At 35.4% G+C, this 19,486-nt stretch overlaps 1 protein-coding gene across 7 annotated transcripts; it reads right to left on the bottom strand.

Moving 5' to 3' along the window:
* Positions 1–203: 203 nt before the first annotated feature.
* Positions 204–15,184, bottom strand: LOC147633867 (uncharacterized). Of its 7 annotated transcripts, none has more exons than XM_086804913.1 (7): positions 14,533–15,182; positions 12,583–14,228; positions 12,410–12,466; positions 12,156–12,228; positions 1,007–1,060; positions 847–916; positions 204–523 (listed from the first exon to the last, which is right to left on the bottom strand). In XM_086804913.1, exons 2-6 carry the CDS (start codon positions 14,082–14,084, stop codon positions 848–850), a joined length of 1,755 nt encoding a protein of 584 aa, XP_086661039.1. In that variant the 5' UTR covers positions 14,085–14,228; positions 14,533–15,182; the 3' UTR covers positions 204–523; position 847. The 7 variants fall into 7 exon arrangements, 5 of the variants coding, with proteins under 5 accessions (XP_086661039.1, XP_086661038.1, XP_086661040.1 ...); XR_015266935.1 differs by lacking the exon at positions 204–523 and adding an exon at positions 5,183–5,248 and having other exon boundaries at positions 796–916; XM_086804912.1 differs by having other exon boundaries at positions 847–1,060.
* Between the last annotated feature and the right edge of the window lie 4,302 nt (positions 15,185–19,486).

Below are 19,486 nucleotides of genomic sequence, written 5' to 3'. Positions count from 1 at the left end.
GTCTTATCATCATCTAATGAATCCAGTGAGACAGTTGCTCCTCAAATATTGTTTGACATGTCAATGTCAATCCAAACCAATATAAGATGACAAAGTCTTATCATCATCTAATGAAACCATTGCCACTCGCTCCTTTTCCATTTTGGAAAATGTAGAAGAAATGGAAATAACATTTGAAATTGATCTCTTTAGAGCCATAGATCATACTAAAGATGAACAATTATAAACATGTCTTTATGTTTACAATATTATGTAAAATATACAGAGGTGTAAGGTTTTTTCATTTTGAATATATATAATGACAACCACATACTGATGTCTTTTTTAACAGAAACACTAGCGTACATATAACCGATGCACTTGTCTTGACGACCGACGAGGGACTTTCATAAAAAGTTTAAACTATCTTTAAAAAAATGTTTGGTATAAACCATAAAAAAATGGATGAACCTCTTGTAGTGTCTTCTTGCACCTTTCTAACCTCTAGTCCAATTGAGAGCACTCAAGAAACCACTTCAATAAACTAACCTCATAAAAATCAAAACCAAGCACACTGAGTTAAAGGCTATCAAGAATCTTAAATAACACTACATTTTTTTAATGGCATCCTTTTCTTTCAAAACACCTCTCACATTATTAAAAGAGGCCCACAAATCTAGCAAAAATCAACGGCTATAGTGCATCTCAATTTTTCATAAGTTGGAAAGCCAAAGATCCCTTCGCTCACTTTCTTGCCTTGTCATATAGGTTTCTCAAGTTTTGATAATGAATAATTATCCTTGAGAAATACTTCTATTTTAATAAAAAGTCTTTTCTTGAAATCTATATGAATGTCTTAGTACTTACATCATGTCTTCAAAAGGTTCAATGTGATAGTATGTGCATGTCTTTGGTAACAAAGGGCCATAATTTGATCCTGTGAATCAAACAAGTAACTATTTATAGATCTAAATCCAATGGTTTGTCCAACTTCAAGCTCTTTACTTAACCAGATTTTATCCCGCACATGTTGAATAGTTAAGGTCGGTGCTAAAAGCTTTCCTCTACATGTGATGTCAATCTGCAAAAAAAAAAACAGTAAAAATAAATTCAAGGCTTCTCACATTACAAACATAATCTCTATTAATGGACTTATCTCCTGTTTTATGGCTTATTTCAATCAGTAATCAAAGCATAATCAAAAGAAGATAGCATGAGGTTCAAGGTGGTGCATGGAAACCTGTACGTGGATAGGGTTTAAGAGTTCTCAACTTGGGAATACGAGAGCGTATATGCGAGGCATGCATGGTATCGGGTGGCTTCAGGCAGAGCCGTATCCTTAATTGGACACCCTATTTGAAGCACAAAGAAGCCGCCCTCCTTGGTAGCTCTCTTGGCTGTCTTCAGACAACGCTCTCCAGGCGACTAAACCAAGAAGCTATCAGTATCTGCAGCCAACTCCACCTAGGAGTTGGAGCAACTGTGCATGGGACGACAACCACTTCTCCATGTTGGCCCGTATTGTCATCAAGGGCATGCTCTGCACGAACCCTCAAACAAAGCTCTTTGCTTCTTATGACGTTACCTCGCCAAGACATTCTGGAGCCCTGTTCAGTGAGCTTGATGCTGCACAGTGCACTATCCCTGTAACATTCTGGAGCCCTGTTCAGTGAGCTTGATGCTGCACAGTGCACTATCCCTGAAACATTCTGGAGCCCTGTTCAGTGAGCTTGATGCTGCACAGTGCACTATCCCTGTAACATTTCACCGGTTAATCCAATACCCACTTCCCCTGGACTATCAAATTTTGGATCTGCACAGATCCTATCTGTACATCACCCTGCAATTAGGATCTCTACTTCACCCTGCAGTTCTGTAGTGAAAACAATTGTGCCCAATAGAATTCACCTAAAAATTATTTGTGTCTACTCATCCTTCAAAAATTCTCTGGTCTTTCATGAGTCGATGACTGGAGGGAATGTGCTCGAGCACAGAATGGGCTCGGCTCCAGCAGCCTACGGGCAATGGGGCAATGACTATATGCAATTTCAACGTGTTCATGTCACGTACTTGACATGCAAAAATAGTATCATTAATAAGATACCTTCACCCAGAATATCATAAGTGCAAATTTGTAGAATGATTTTTAATCGCTGTCAGCAAACCACATAAACATGGTGGTCGTGGGAAGGAATTCTATGCTTGAAGCAGTACGTGCGATATACACAAAGATCTGCCCAACTTAAAAAAAAAAAGCAGCAGCAAATAAAGGCACTTAAAATTGAAATACACACAAAAAGATAGAAACTAAGCCTCATATACACACACACACACACACACACACACACATATATGTATATATATGTATGAATGTATGTATATATAAACATGCACATATATATGCATACATATATACATATACATATATATATATATATGCTTCTTTTGCTATACTTCAAAATCAAACTCATTGATCCTCTAATAAATGTAAATTATTTATGTTCACTAAGTATGCTTTGTAGGCCCATAACATTTTTTATTACATTTATTAAATCCTCTTACATGTCCAATATGATATTGATAAAATTTAGGATAAAGTTGACTTTTTTCATTGAATTCTTCATCATGCTAAGCATTTTACTATCATGTTTGATGACAAGGCTCTATATGTATTTTCAAAGGAAAAAATCATAAGTTCACTTATGCGATGGGGGGAAATACCTTTGGGAATCCACATGGGGATTAATTTGGTGAGTTTTTGGGATGAGCTTCCATTCTAAAGGAAAAATAGTGAGTTTCTCCAGTTTTTTATCCCAAGAAATGTGTTCGAAAGCTCACCATTTTAATACTTATATTCATGATACATGTATGTTAATAGTGTGCTAAGCTTACAAAACTCAAAGTAAAAATGATATGTCAACTTACAAGGACATTATCAAGTGCAAACTTTCCTATAAAGAAAACGTTTTTTTCCCAAAAGTGAGGAATTTTATAGTTTTGACATGTTGACATGTTGGATAGACTTGTTGGACTTGTTCTAGTTTAACATGACCATATTTGATGAGTTTTGTGAAATTTATAGCCATTTTATTTTTGGGCTTGGAGGCCATAGACAAGCAAGTGCCAGTGCTTGCTTGTTTGGGGCCCCTAGGCCCAAAATTAACATGACCATAACTTACATAAAACATTTCTAGGCCCCCTAGGCTATAACTTGCACAAAACTCGTTGAACTATGGTCATGTTTATACTCAAATCGATGAGAGCAAGTCCAACAAGTCTATATCTGGAATTTCAAAACTGCATAATTCTACCTTAATATTTTTAATATAAAAGACTCTACTATGATTGTAAGCCCATCAAGACTCACATGTCAAAAAAAGGATAAATATTATAGTCTTCCTTTTAGAATTGAAATAAAATCCCAAAGTGGACTAATTAACTTCTCAATACTAATCCAAATATGGCTATACTTTTTACATATAGCATATCAAGCTTATAAATTTTGCACCTAAAATTCACTTCCAACTCAACAACCTAAGCCTGGATCCCTACTAGGCCCAAAATGACTCCCTACTACCAATACCAAAATCAGTCTAGAGCTCAAAGCAACCTATTGAAGGTATATCCCAACACTTTAAGGGGGGATCTCCTACATAAATTCTTGAGCACAATTTTTGAAGGAATTGGAAGCTTGTAGAAAGATCAAAACAACTAGAATGAGTTTTGACATGCATGTTGTCCTAAGGACTAGGGGGAGTCGATGGGTGAAATTTTATAACTAATAAAGAACTAAAAGGGTGGCATATTGAAGTCTAGTATCTAGGTCCATTTTCACGCAAAAAAATGCCCCTCTAAATGCTATCCATAAGAGGCAAGGGCATGAGCAAGGCCTTGGCAATCATTCTAATAATGAGCGTGTAAAGTCTTCTTTGTGGTAGACAATGGGAGGATCTAGCACGTATCCCTTCAAGAGACTTACAATTCTAAGAGTGGTTAGAATGAGCCAAATTTTATATGCAAGCTCATCATAAGCAAGAGAAGTGATGACAAAAAATTCGTAATCACAAAAGCCCAAAAACTTGGTAGTAGCTACATCTAAGTCCCTTTTTTCCTTGAAAGAGGTCTCCAAAATGCTAGCCTAAAGTAAAAAGGTTAGGAAGCTCCTTGTAAAACTGTTTTTTTCTCAAAACATGCCTCTGAATGCGAGCCAGCCTTAGTAGGCAAAAATTCTAGGAATCTCCCTAGGGGATTCCAAGCCTATCCATGAAATTCCATCTGAAGAAGAGCCCAACACATCCTTGGTACAAGTGACTTATTGGTATGTAACCCAAAACCAACCGAAGCATCAAATAGACTTTGAAGAATGTGTAGCAAAATGTATCCCAATGCATTGAATCCCTTGAGATATCATCTAAATTAACTTTGGATATTGTTATTGATGTCCATTTATTCATATGTACAAAATTAAAATAGTTGGCTTTTATTGATCGCTTGCCTACTATCAAACGATTGAGGGGTCCACCATCTTCAAAAGCTAAAAAGTATCTAGAGGTCCACACCTCCCAGAGATAACTAATTAAGCTTATGAATGAAAATAACCATTGGCCGCCTCGAATGGACGACACCCAATTTTCCTCAGAAGAAGCCAATGAGACCAAGATAGCTGAGCTTCTAAAACACCTTGGCAATGCATAAACATGTTATCCTAGAAGATCCTTAATGCAAGCACTCCCAAATCCATCTCAAAGGCCTTGAATAATGGTGGATTTACATCTGATGCATTATTAGATTAAGTGAGATGTTCCTTGCTAGGCTCCTACCAAGACTTTCCATAAGAAGGTCAATACATGCTTTGAGATTTTGTAGCTCCGACTATGCCCATACATTTAGGATACCATCATTTGGGGTGCATCCTCATTCCAAAACTTGTTGAAGTTTGAGAAGTCATGACACCCTCCTTTCATCAATATCTTATATAAGATAGATGTTCATTGACCAAGTAGAGGGGATCCTTCCACCCAGATCCAATGAGGTATAATTAGGGGCTTGCTTGCTTTCTTATCTTTGTATGATAAACTATTTGGTATCCCGGTTTATTAAATCTAACTAGCTGAATTTTCATATGTCCAAAAATCTCCAATCTAGTAAAAGTCTTTAGCTAGATACAGGTTTCTTTTTGTGGGACCTACTCTTCGAAACATACCTCATTGCATCGCTTCTTTGTGGGACACACTCTTTGAAAGACACCTCATTGTGCATCTACAAGAACCTATAAAAGAGAATGTAACAAAATGGGCATGCACGACTATATACATTAAACAAGAGAATGTAAATAACTATAAAGAGAACATAAAGAAATGTCTATGCACCATTGTATACATTGAACAAGAAGGGAGAATTCTCTTATCTAAAATTTTATGCTTAAATCCCTATTATATCTATATTTTTTTCTATTTACACCTTAAATGATTTCCTAAATACTAGGAGGGGGCTTGTTGGTTTTTCATATTCCTTGAAATTAACATTTTATCTTTTTTAAAAAATATTCCAAGTAAGGGACTTCTCTAATTATGTTGTGACTAGGAATCTAGGATAATATTCAGGTATTTTATAATTTCTTAAATAGTCAGAGTAAGGAACTTCTTGCATTATGTTTTGACTAGGTATCTAGGAAAATAATCATGTATTTTTCCATTTCTAAATAGTTCAAGTAAAGGACTTCTCTAATCATGTTGTGACTAGGAATCTAGGATGCTAATAATGTATTTTTAACGATGAGTTTAATGAAGTACTATATTTTGGTGTGGTTAATACTATAAACATAACTGAAGGCCTTATCTATTTGAAAAATAGGACAATATATTTTTTGGTAGATGTTACACTACCTATGTACATAACAATGGTGACTATTGTAAATCAAGACTTTTAGTTTTAAAGAGATGAATACAATGAGACTTGATTATTGTAAATCAATCCATTTTAAAAAAAATAGATGCATACAACAAGATTTGAGCTACTATAAGTTGTAGCTCTTTTTCCATTACCATAAGGGTTTAAACAAATTAGCTAGAAAGACTAGTTATTATGTTTTTAAGAGCACAAGAAAACATTTCTTGGATTGAGTGGGCATGATTCATACTTAATATAGGTATATGACCTATTGGCTAAACAAAATTATTTCAAACTTCTACTAGCACTTCCATATGGTATAGTATTTCATAGTCTAATATATGTTAACTTATTGTGGTGTGAAAATCAGAATGTTCATCTTCATGCATTGGTGGATTGATGCATGCCATGGCATTGAGCTGGTAATAACTAAGGCACCTACATACGTGAAAATTAGAATGTGCATCTTCATGCATTGGTGGATTGATGCATGGCATGTCATTGAGCTCCTAACTAATGCAAATAGAGACATTCACTATTTACAAAACTTGTAAAATACTGAATGCATTTGAACATTCAAAATGTTGCCTTCTTTCATGATAGCCTAGCAAAAAGTATAAAATCAATAACAAATAACTCCTTATATATATATACAGTTCTATATATTTACCAAAAATCCTGAACCCTAATTTTTTATAAACTCACATGACACATTTTGTTTTTGGAGTAGTCCCTTTAAGCTAAGACACACCTCTAGAACATAAATACCTTATCTATTAGTATTGGGACTCTTCTCTTGAATATATTTATCTTCTTGTAAATATACACATTAACTAATTTTTAGATTGATGCATGATATAATCTCGCTTTGGAAATTTATTTTTGGCTATTAATATTGAGACCCTTCTTTCATTTATGTCTTTTCAAGATAGCTCAGGGGAACAATGGGAAATGGTGGTAGATTCCACATTTATGTGTCATTTAACCTTCATTATATGCCCTACTTACAATAAATTAGGGAAACACTGGTAAATGGTGGTAGCTTCCACAAATCTTTCAAGTTATAATAGCGTACTTTTCCTCATTTTGGAAAAGAAACAACCATAATATACTTATCCTCAAAACATTTAATGGTGGGATCTAATTAATAATTTTTATTGAAATATACCTTATAATCAATTATAATGTTTTGGTGGATCATTTGATTTTTTCTTATATAATACTACGCGGTTAGTTTTATGAATAATGAACTAGTTTAGTTAAGTACATGAACATTAAACGATTCTCAATGAACACGTACTCAAGATATTCCATATTCCATATGATTAGTGAAGTTGTTGGCATTAATCGTCTCACATTTAGTATATCATCTTTTAAGAACTTATCAACTATAGGGAATGGGTACAAAATTTGAGCTTGCTATGATTCCATAATTTATGAATTTTACCAATGTAAAATATCAAAAATGAAATTTTTAAAATCATAAACAAAAAGCAAAGTCAAGATTGTATGATTCCATCGTGAAACTTTCAACTATCATTTGTCTCTTTTTTCTCTAGAATTTGTTTATAGAATGTCAACTAGAAAACACAAGCATAGTGTGTAGCTTATTAACATGAGTGTAGCACTTTTAAGTTCAAGGACTTTGGCTAGAATCCCCATGCATAAGTATACATACATTAACCAAGTTATTACCCCAAAGTTTATCCTCTAATGACATAAGATAAATGGAAATTAAGGGTTAAGGTTAAATTGAGATGAGATGAGCAACCAAGGGAAAAATTATAATAATATTATTAATAATTAGAAAGACATAAAAGTAGGATTCGTATGATCACAAGGTAGAAGCTTGAAGGATAATTGTAATGGTACTAAATGGTTATGGTCATATTGAATATGAAGATGAATTCTTAATTATCCTTAGTCCTTCTAAAGATCCAGATTTTTCTCTCCTCCTCATCCGAAGAAAAAAGTGCTTACATTAATTAAGTTGATAAGCTCTTAAGTTTTGTAACGATCCTAACCACCCCCACCTCCCCCCTAAGGCCATGTATTCTTGTCCCCTCCTCCTTGGTCTCCTTCTCCTTCTCTTCCTCCTCCTTACTCTTCATTATTCTCCTCCTCCTCCTCCTGTTATTCTAAAATATTATTTTTTAAATTAAAACATATCCTCTCTCTCTCTCTCTCTCTCTCTCTTTCCTCTTCTCCTCCTCCTCCATCTGGGCCTCTTCTTCCTCCTCATTCTCCTCTTCCTCTTCCTCCTTATATTCTCCCAAAGTATTACTATATTTTATCAAGACTCTTATTTTATATGAGTGCAAAGGTTTCAAATGATCTACTATTTTTGCAAAGGTTTCAAGTGATTTACTAATGAGAATTTATACATATTAGGATCTATATGAAAATAATGGTTTCTTAAACTTCTCATCAATGTTATAGTTGAATGGGCACTTGCTTAATTCTTTATTGTATAACACCACATGAAAATAATGGTTTCTTAAACTTCTCATCAATGTTATAGTTGAATGGGCACTTGCTTAATTCTTTATTGTATAACACCACATGCATTATTGTTATTTGGACTTCTTAATTGCATCTTAATCCAAGGGACACTATGTGTGTAGTATCAACAAAATAGACTATGGTCATATTTACAAAGAATTTTTTACATGGTGTCTTATCATGAGTCATAATGTCTATGTGAATGCTACATTTTAGACAGAGTTGTGCCATTTGCATGTGTGCTACCTAATGAGTGTAAGATTATATATAGTCTCAGGGGTCACTTAAAAATATGTAGGTCTACTACGTGTGTGGTCATTAGGAGAGGTTCTCTTTACCAACATTTTGAGAAAAAAATATAGAAATCTACTTACATAAGGGGGTTTCAAAGGGCACTTTAAAAAAACCCCATAAGTTTATAAAGAAAAAGGGTTATTTCACTAAATCAAAATGCCTAGAAAAGGGTATTTTTAATACCCTTTGAATGCACGTTGTATGTAGGTCTTCCTAAAAGTATCCCCACCGAATATATAGTTTCTTTAACTAATAGGGCATCAAAAATAAAGGTGTATTTTGATGGAACCTAGTTTGAATGCGAGCTTGTTCAATTTCAAACATTGAATGTTGCCAATGAGCTTCAAGTTTTAGATGCATTGAATAAATGGGATTATGTATGACACACCTACTATTGACACCACTAATAACATGAATCCATGATAGAAACGAAATGTATAAGATGAACTTTCTTATTAGGGTGCATGTGGACATAATAAAGCTACTAAAGTACTTTTTTCAAATCTTAACTGCTTTAGTAACTTATGTAGCTCATGTTAGGGTGCCACAAGGTACTTCTTTATTTGTATAAAGACTTACCTATCTCATAGTTACCAAGAGCATAATTAAAGTCATGATATGGATAATAGTGTAGAAATAAGGCCAAAATGACAGTTTTCGTGGTTATTTTGTTTCCTTGACTTTGAAGGCTATGGTTATAAGGAATATAAATATAAGTGGTGTCTTATTTGTTTTCCTTTGAGGATATAGAGGGTTGAAAAAAATGCTACTAATTGCTATCCCATTTAAAAGAATTATTATTCAAGGGGTTGAAAAAATCCCAAAATCTTTGGATATGTAGGAGGCTTAACATGATTCACTCTAAGAAATATCCATCGTCATAACCCACCTTGTGAATTCTATAGTTAAGGCATCCATCGGATTCAAACATGTCAAAGATTTAGTGCCCATGAGTAAAATCAAAGACATGACATGGACAATTGACACACAATTGCATTCGAGCTAATAGTGACACACAAATGCCATGATAGTATGCCAATAAAATTGGGAATCATGTCTAATGTATGGTTTTAGCATCTACCATGCCCACATATGGTACCAACGGTAGGTGATTACTCAGTTCTTGGAAACAAGAGATGTTCCCTTCCAAGATTGGGACAAAGAACCTTGCAAACAAGGGATTGAGAGATTTATTTTCTAGGCAACTAGTTCCTTGAGCCTTGTTCCAAATTAGGTCATTGATTATAGTGGTTTATAGTATTACCAATGCATATGCTAGTTTAGATCAATACTATAAACAAAGATCTTGAAATGCAAATAAGCCTAGCTTCTCGAACTTCAAGGTCGTTTATATGAACATGAGATAAAGAGTTGAGTTTGCCTCAAATTAGTAATGGAACATAGGGTCTTAAATGAAAGGACCTACCGTGAATGATAAATATTTATTAAAACTAAAGGACCTATTTTTTAGATTATAGAGATTTTAAAAAAACATTTTTCTAAAACTATGTATACGTATGTACGTTTTGTATAGTTCAAAAAACTTTAAACCTATTTTTAATATTATAGAGACTTTTTTAGAAAAGTCATTTTTTGCTACTATAAATTTTCACTAGAAAGACTCTTAACACATGATGATAGTAGGTATGTATGTATGTGTGTGTGTGTGTGTGTGTGTGTGTATGTATGTATGTATAGTTCAAAAAATTAAAACCATTTTCTAATATTATAGAGACTTTTTAAGAAAAAATATTTTTCTGTTACTATAAATTTTCACCATAAAGACTCTTAACACATGATGATAGTTATATATATATATATATATATATATATATATATATTCATCATGTGTGTGTGTGTATGTATGTAAGTATAGTTCAAAAAATTAAAACCTATTTTTAATATTTTAGAGTTTGTTTTAGAAAAATCAATTTTATGCAAATATAAATTTTCACCAGAAAGACTCTTAACACATGATGATAACTATATATATATATATATATATATATACACACACACACACACATACATACATACATACATATATATATACATACATATATATACATACATACATACATATATATACATACATACATGTATATGTATATACATATATTCATATATATGTATATACATACATAAATATATATACATACATACATACATATATACATACATAGATACATATATATACATACATACATACATACATACATGCATACATACATACATGTATATATATACATATATAGTTCAAAAGAAATTAAAACATATTTTTCAATGTTTAATATTTAGGCTTTTTTTAAAAAGAAGATGCTTAAGCAAGTTTTATTTTCAAAGCATCTTAAATAACTTTCTAAGCATGATACACTTAGAATACAAACATTCTTGTACATGTGTATTGCTTTCCATCACTTAAGAATATACACTTTCTTTTAGGCCATTTTTTGTAAATTAATAATTCTCTAGATACTTAATTTTTCCCCAAAACTTTCACCATGTGTAGATGCATGAAAACAAGACACATTCAAGAAGTTTCATGTCCTTTTGAGATTATTTTCCTTTACACTTTTTAAAAGGTGTAAGACATCCTCCATTCATTTAAAAAAAAATTCACTCCACTTTTATGGCTCAAATACATGACTTATGCTAAGTATTTTATTAGGTGAATAGTGATATAAGTGTAATCCATTGATTAGGGCAATTATTTAATTGTGCCACCTAGTGGATACTAATTTTTAATCCTTCCTTGATGTCTCATATGATACTACGATAACATGTGTGAAGTTGCTAAACATGAATGGTTACGGTAACATGTGTGAAGCTACTAAACATGAGTGGTTTGACAATTTTTGTAACATTGAGTCACATAAGAATATGCTTGGCTTGATAAGGATTGAAGCTACATGTTCCCTAATCTTTGCCCTAGTCGTTTGAGGTTTTGGATTTTAATCCAAGGGAAACCATACCGTCTAATAGAGGAGGGTTCACATCTTTGAATGGTGGTTTCTCCACCACATGGTTATCTAGCAACTCTAGAGTATGCGCCTCTCTTCAATAGACCAAGTGGCTGATCTATTGTATGGCATGTCTTAACGAGTGCCTATAACTACCTAAAAAAAGCAAATGGTCCGAGTCTCCACCATAAAATAGAGGACATAATTGAAGGTACATGGTGACCAAGTAAGTCTTCTAGTTTACCAAAGAGCACATCCAAATGTTTGGTCTTATGGAGGATCCATAGTTTGCATGGGGAATATGTGGAGGATAAAAAGCGTGTTCTTTAGTATAGAATTAAAGATTGCTTTCCTACTTTCGCTGCACGCCCACGGACAGAGCTTGATATATTCTCTTTTATGCTCTGCATACATCTTCCTGTGAAGATTTGAGATTTGCACTAAGAAGATAAAAATCACGCTGTGTCTTCGTATAACTACTATAAAAGCGCTTCATAAATACTCCAGTCGTTTAAAGGGAAAAAGGCGTACCTCCTCTTCTCCTGATAATCCAAGCTTGGTTATTAAGTAGTTTTTGAGGACCGAAACTTGCATTTTTCCATCTCTGCATTTCAATGGAAGAAAGAACGTTAAGCAGGAATAATGTGTATATATATATCTGTATCTGTATATGTAAACATTAGAAACCAGAGCGTATGTGTATATATATATATCTGTATCTGTATATGTAAACATTAGAAACCAGAGCGTATGCGCGCGCCGGTAGATGGTAGTAAAATACGCACCTGATTCGCAAGTATATCTTGTGCATGAAAGGAAGCTCTTCACTGTCATCGTTGTCACTGCAAAAACAAACAGATGCTTGGTTATGGTGCTGGTTCGATAGAGTTGTCCTATGCTTATCGTAATTGTCATCTGAGAAAGCTAATTGGCCTTAGCATTAAGGTAAGCTAATTACGGGGAGTGAACTGCCTGCAGCGAGAACCAAAGACCCGCGTTGCGCCGCGCTGATGTCGAGTTGGCGAGGCGGAGACGTTGATTGACGGCGGGATGACTCGTCGGCGGTTGCGGCGTCATGATATTTCGGCGCCTTCCCCCGCCCATGTCAAAGCTCCGTCCAGCAGATTCCGGCAGCATCTCCGCATGCAGACTTGCCGTTCCTGGCGTTACGCCCCTCACAAGCCCCTGCCATGGCAACTGCTCCGGCTCCATATTAGGCCTCGCTGAATACCACCTTGCATCGCCTCCACCACCGGATGGCCACCCCAAAGCCGCCGTTGGCCGATGAATCTCCGGCACCAACGGTGCACTTGGCCGTGCCATATTGGGCGCCGGAAACATTATCTCCGATGACCTCCGATCATCGAGAAAAGAGCGATCTCCGTACACAACGTAAGGCTGCGCCTGATCGTAAGGAAATCCGGTGTCACTTCCCGGCGCCCGCCACTGACGAAAAGCAGCCGCTGGGTCGTTGCTTTGGCTCATAACAAACTGCTGATCTACGGCGAAACCGTGGCGGCTGCCCTCGAATCTGGGCCCTATGCGGTTCATCAGCGCAGAGAAGGCGGCTGAAGATGGGTGATACAATGTCGGAATTGGAGTCGGAATACTGCAACAGACGCTAGATCCGGGTGATATCTGTGATAGATGCATCGGGCTTTTTGGCATTTCCGTCGAGGCACCATGTTCCGTCACCTTAGGCTTCTCCGGCAGCAATTGCAAGGTCACCAAGCCTGACGCTGCCGCTTCTACTGTTGAGTCTCTACCACTTCTCGCTTCAATGGTTTTATTTGCCACCCCGCACGGGTTAACTAACTGGTCTGATGGAAAGCCCAGACGAAGCTCAAGCCAGTGCTCCTCCCTGCCGGAATCAGCACATTCCGGGAGAGAACTAGGGCAGCATACTGTCGTACGTTCATGCATGAGTTGTGAGACAGTTGGGGAAAAAAAGAGTTCAGATTCACGGAAGCCGATTCGATTCCTACTGGCAGCTGTAGAAGTACTTTTCCTAGCAGATGTCGGCGGAGTTTGTCGTTCCTCTTTGTCCTCGACGTTGGTGTTGTCGTTATGCTGGTGAAGTCGGACGGAATCTTGGGAAGTTCCGGCAGCTGATTGAGCGCAACCTGGTGGAAGCATCAAGGGAAGGGCGGCGGAGTTGCTGCTTTTGGAGCCATCTTCTTCTACACTATTCATTTGCTCTGCCGTTAGATCTGAGTCGCCGGAGAAGTAAGCGGCACTAACGTCGGAGCCAGAGTTATTATTGTGATCAGACAAATCTCCGGCATGATTTATATGTATATGCAGGAGGGCGGCTTCTCCTTCTTCTTCTTCTTTCTGCAGCAGCTCAACATCCTCTTGTGATGGCATAGGCGCTTCGCTAATTAACCTTCTTTTGTTGCTATTGTTGTTGTTGTTATTTCCAGTAGAATCATGCAGATTATCTTGCCCGGTGAGTGACATATCCCAAACTGCACGATACCAACGAAATTGACCCCCCCTACTAAGGTCAATTTTCTCAAAGCAAAGGTTTGATTGTAAATTTAACCTTAGACGATACCAACACCCATTGTAGACATGCTCTACGCAACCTCCATCCAACCCCCCCTGCAAAACACCTTCAACTTGTCATGCAATTGATACATACACCTACCTCTAATTCTATCTTGCTTGATCACATCAATAAAACGCCTTCCATCTCATCTATTACCTAGGGCTAGCAGCCGGGTTTCAAAACAAGAACATTACAAGTTTCTCGTATTTTAAGTAGGGCTAGCTGCAACAGGATACATTTGACTCGTGGAAAAAGCTTATGAAGACTGCTTTATTAGCACTCAAACCATTCCTTCAAGTATAAACAACCCATTCTGGGCTTTACAATAACGAGCGAGGAAGGTAATGAATTAATTACCTTGAACAAGTCTTTGAATTGTTTTGGTAAAGCCTGTTAGGGTAAATAGTTCTGTGCTGTATAAATTTAGGAGATTAATATTAGCTTAAATATGGTTAATCAATACCCAGAATCGACTATCCTGGTGCTGTGTTATTAGATCAGGTAAAGGGTTCAAGGATAAAACACACTTTGACAAGATAGAGAATCTAAACTAAACTGTGGAGGTACTATGTGGTGGCAACGACAAGCTAATTATGCTAGCTGTTTGCTGCTTGTAATTATCAACGAATAAGGGAAGGCAAGCTTCTATCCTCTGGGTAATTTAGACGAGCTTGTATATTTACGACTGTAAACACCGAGTTATACTAAAGGGAGGAAGATGGAAAGGTTTAGAGAAAGTGAGAAGGTAGATGTAGGAGGACATGGAGCAACAGGTCAAAGAACAAGTATAGTTGGGTGAGACAAGCCATGGAATGGGAGGAAGAGACAAAAGAGGCTAGAAAACAAACTATGGAAGGAAGCATGGGGTGAAATTATGCCTGTATAACTAGGACTTGTTTGGAAGCGATGGATCATGGCTATGGCAAGAGGCACGCGTGCTTGAGTCAGGTAAACAGCGCGGGGCACGAGGGGAGGGCGATGTCTGCAAAAGCCTTGAAAGAAGGGGTCTCTCTCTCTCTCTCTCTCGGGATTAATGCATTTCAAGGCTTCGCTCTCCTCTCTCTCTCTCTACCACCTTTCCCCTCCAAACCAAGCCACTATTTTTAATAGGCCCACGGTTTGTGCACGTGTCACTCAACTAACCCGCTCCAACATCATCCCTCCCTATCATATGGTGCCACGTGTTTCTTAAAGCCCTCTAAAGTCCCCTTCCAGGGCTACACCACCGCCTCCATTTCAATTCTCCCCCGTTACTTCAAACCCTTTCTCCCATGAGAGCTCTCTCCCCAACTAGTGAGTTTGTTTCTTGGCCTTTGAACCCCTCTTTTTTTTTTCTTCTTCTTTGCCCCCCTCTCTTTCTTTTCACACATTGCTTGTGAATACTCTCATTGTTGGGTCACCTTCACACATGGCCTTGTCGCACTTCTCCATATACGAATCATACATGCCTTTCACTACACAACATTCCTCATACAATCCCCAATCCCAATGCACGGTCCCATGCTCCTTACTTCTCTACTATAACGAAAATGATTCTTTATACATTCTATCCTCTTGTAGATGCTACGGAATCAGTTAACTATTACTTTTGTGAAAATGGCAACAAACTTTTGCTACACCGTGCTAATTCTAAGTTTAAAAAGAAAAAATCATGTACAAAATCCAATGAGATCTTGGTGTGCCCTTTGAGATTTAGCCCCATTGACTGAAATTGCCACCACGTAAGGAATTTACCCTATGCATCCAATCAAAGTGCATTGTCATTTTTATCCATCACAAATCAGAGAATACTATAAATAGAGAAGTAAATAAGAAAAAACTATAATGTGCTTGAACTATATTGATGACCTTTTTTTTAATCATGTTGAGATGAGTAGTTTCTCATGTTAGTTAACTAGACAACTTGCTTTCCTTAAACAAAAACATGTCAAAAAATACCACTCGTTCTTTTTCCTTTATTGCCTTTCCTTGCTTATCTATTAATTTACATGACTATGCAAAGCAATTTTGTTTAAGTGAGTAGTTCTTTGTGTATATATTATTTCATTCAAAGGTGTGCTATTTTCTCTCCCCCCTTCCCTAAATAAAATCATTCACATGATATGGTTTACATGATTATTACTTGCATGACTTTTTGACACACAATGTGATAACTTTACCAAAGTAACTTTTGATGTGTTAAGTATATGGATCACCTTTAAACACTTAGTTCACATGCATGAATTTCATGAAATCTCTTGATGTGTAACAACAATTCAAAAATGTTAACTTTTTACGTAAAAAAATGTTTCAAACTTTGGAAAGTCAAGCTATGTTCACTTCCCAACTTACCAATAATTTCAATTAAATTCAGCATCTCTTACATAATTATGTATGGCCCATTTGCTATGACACTTGTATATACTATGCCATATCATATTCTAGTCCAACTCAAACTGAATCACTTTAACATCTCATGCAAGCATAATATAATGATATTTATCACTTTAGTTGTGAGTTTTCTCAAACACTTCAATCCACAATCTTAAACTCAATTCTATAAACAGATGATTCTTTCTTTTAGATGTTTTATATTTTAAATGCTCTGCACGTCATGTTTTTTGGAACTTAGATATCTTGTTGAAGTTTGATTTGAAGAAAGTTGGTAGGCTTCTTCTTTGATGAGGGCAAGTCATCATCTAATGTTGAGGAGGGGAAGAGTGGTCATCATCTAATCTATATAAATAGCTACAAGCTTGGAGCACTGAGGGAAAATCTCTAGACACCAAATACCAAATGGACACTAAGGGAAAATGTATAAATACCAAACACTGAATAGCTATAAGATTGGAGCACTAAGGGAAAATGTTTAAATACCAAATACAATAGGAACATGTTTGTAATCTTATGCACATAATAGTTCTAAAAAATATAAAAAACATATGGATGCTTTTCATGAATCATGCTTTTAATATTTATAATGAGGTGTACTTAAGAGATTGACATGAGAATAGCATGAGAACTTACTTTTCTATTAAGAATAGTAGAAAATGAGAATGAATAATCATTCACATTTGCAAAACCAAAATGTTCCAACCATAATTTAAAGTCTAAATTATGTCATACCATAGTTGTATCATGAAGAAACATGCAGCTTTCTTAATAATTAACTAATGCATATTACATATCATGATTAATTTTTAAATTTTCCTTTGGGGATTTTTACTTTATATCAAATCAATGTTATATAAACCTATTGAAATACTTTATATTTGAATGAATTTTCACCCACAAAGGATCTTGTATTGTTGGTCAAGCTACCATAATTTCCCACAAATAATAATTATGAAACTTTATTGACATGTTGATTTTTTTAACATAGTGGAATGTTGCATGCAAACTATTTTAATGTCAAATTTCAACTATACAATGGATCAAATACAAGAGAGAAAACTTTATAGTCTAGCTAAATAGATAACTACCATGACATAATTTCCAAAAAACCCCCATATGCAAACATACTATAAAAAATTTGATGGCTATGAGAAATTGAGCATAATTCCTCATCTAGAAGAGTTTGTAACCTTTTCTAGTTAGGTAAATAACATGTGAATTCTCTAAAACTACTTAGCATGCTTTTTAATTAAAGTAGATACCATAGATAATACATATAACTATGTCAAAGTTTGAAAAATCAATTAAAGTAGATACCGGCGGGTGGGTGGAGGTAATACGTATAGCTATGTTAACAATCTATTAAAATGTTCCATTGTTGAATCTTGTAACTGTGACTATAATGCATAATGGAAGTAGTTGAAGATGGATTAGACATGCGGGAATAAACCAAACTATTCCATGTAGATAATTCTCATCAAGTTTACATGTGGAGCTAGAAAATTATTGGAAAGTTCAATGTGTTTCATTTGAACAACTCTTGAGGATCTCCTTGAAGACAAATATCACACGAAAAATCAAACTGGCTAGGATTTAAAATGCCTACAAGATCCCCATTCAATGTAATAACTTCTTGTGGAGGAACGTGGGGTAGTAGTTGATAAGCTACTCAAGGTGGGCCTTAGTTATGAATGCTCTAAAAAATATTGGGATATAAGATATCAACATATGCTAAGAGGCACTTGATCTATATACTGTGCATACAATGGTGGAGGATGTGTCTATACAACCTTAAACACAAGGTTTATGCTTTTTAGAGTGCATTTTATGAATGCCACTGTAGGCCCCATAAAAAATGGAATTTTTTGGGATGCAAGATTTGGGGGAAAAAATATTTCAAACTCAAAATATATTTTTAGTTGAACAACTTTATCAACACATATATTAATATTGATAGCGGTTCTTATATTAGCACTTAAAAGAACTACAAAAAACAAAATTTTATCAAATTGGTTGAGATTCCCCAATGTACCATGTCTCTTTATTTCATTTACATACATGGGATTATCTCGGAGGGTTCACCTAAAAATATGTAAGTATACCATGTGAGCTCAAATGAAGGGGCTTTTTAATTCAAAATTTCAAGGTAACTTTACAAAAATACATTTACAGAAGGGTATTTTAAATCAATTTTGAAAAAAATGCGTAAGTCCATACATAAAAAGGGGTCATTTTGTTCATGAAAAGTTCACAGGTAAGGGTTTTTTTTAATACCTCGACACACGTGATACATAGGGTTTCTTAGTAGTGCAACCCCCTAAGAGGATTATTCAATCTTTACCACAATAGTACAACACCATACCAAGGTGTGATTATCCCAAATTAATTTCACAAGCTCTTATGCATTATTACATAACTTCTTGTGCAGCATAATGCATAGGCTCTTATGTATAATGCATATCTTTCTCTCTCTTATGTTGGATAACACATAATCTCTTATGCATTATGGATAGCCTCTTATGGGAGGGATCATGTCTCTAGGGTGTAAGTGAATATAATCCTCAACCTTTTGCAATTTTTTATTAACATTCCTAATGTGTTCTTTTTTGTTCATCACCCTTCTCTTCCAAGTCTCCTTTTTGTATACTTTGTGTGCAGTTTTTTTTAATGGTGTATGTGTTGTAACTAGAGCATAAGATGAATTACACATAAAACTCTTACATTGTTCTTCATATGCATACGATGCATTACACACATCAAGACACTTATGTTGTTCTACATAATGCATAATATCTTATGCATAAAATATTATACATAAGCTATGTTACATATAGTACACTTAACATGCCTGAGATATTATACATAAGATGCATTACACATAACACTAATGTTGTTCTACATAATGAGTAATATCTTATGCATATGCATATGTATAAGA

The sequence above is a fragment of the Cibotium barometz genome, chromosome 11, assembly GCF_041138505.1.
Source record: "Cibotium barometz isolate CiBa-2024 chromosome 11, ASM4113850v1, whole genome shotgun sequence".
In the NCBI taxonomy this organism is placed as follows: Eukaryota; Viridiplantae; Streptophyta; class Polypodiopsida; order Cyatheales; family Cibotiaceae; genus Cibotium; species Cibotium barometz.
This window is presented reverse-complemented; position numbering and strand designations above follow the sequence as displayed.

Coding starts and splice junctions, on each gene's coding strand:
- LOC147633867 (XM_086804912.1), bottom strand. CDS start 14,084: ATGTCACTCACCGGGCAAGATAATCTGCATGATTCTACTGGAAATAAC. Junction 12,229..12,409: donor AAGATATACTTGCGAATCAG/GTGCGTATTTTA, acceptor ATTGAAATGCAG/AGATGGAAAAATGCAAGTTT. Junction 1,061..12,155: donor GATTATCAGGAGAAGAGGAG/GTACGCCTTTTT, acceptor TTTTTTTTGCAG/ATTGACATCACATGTAGAGG.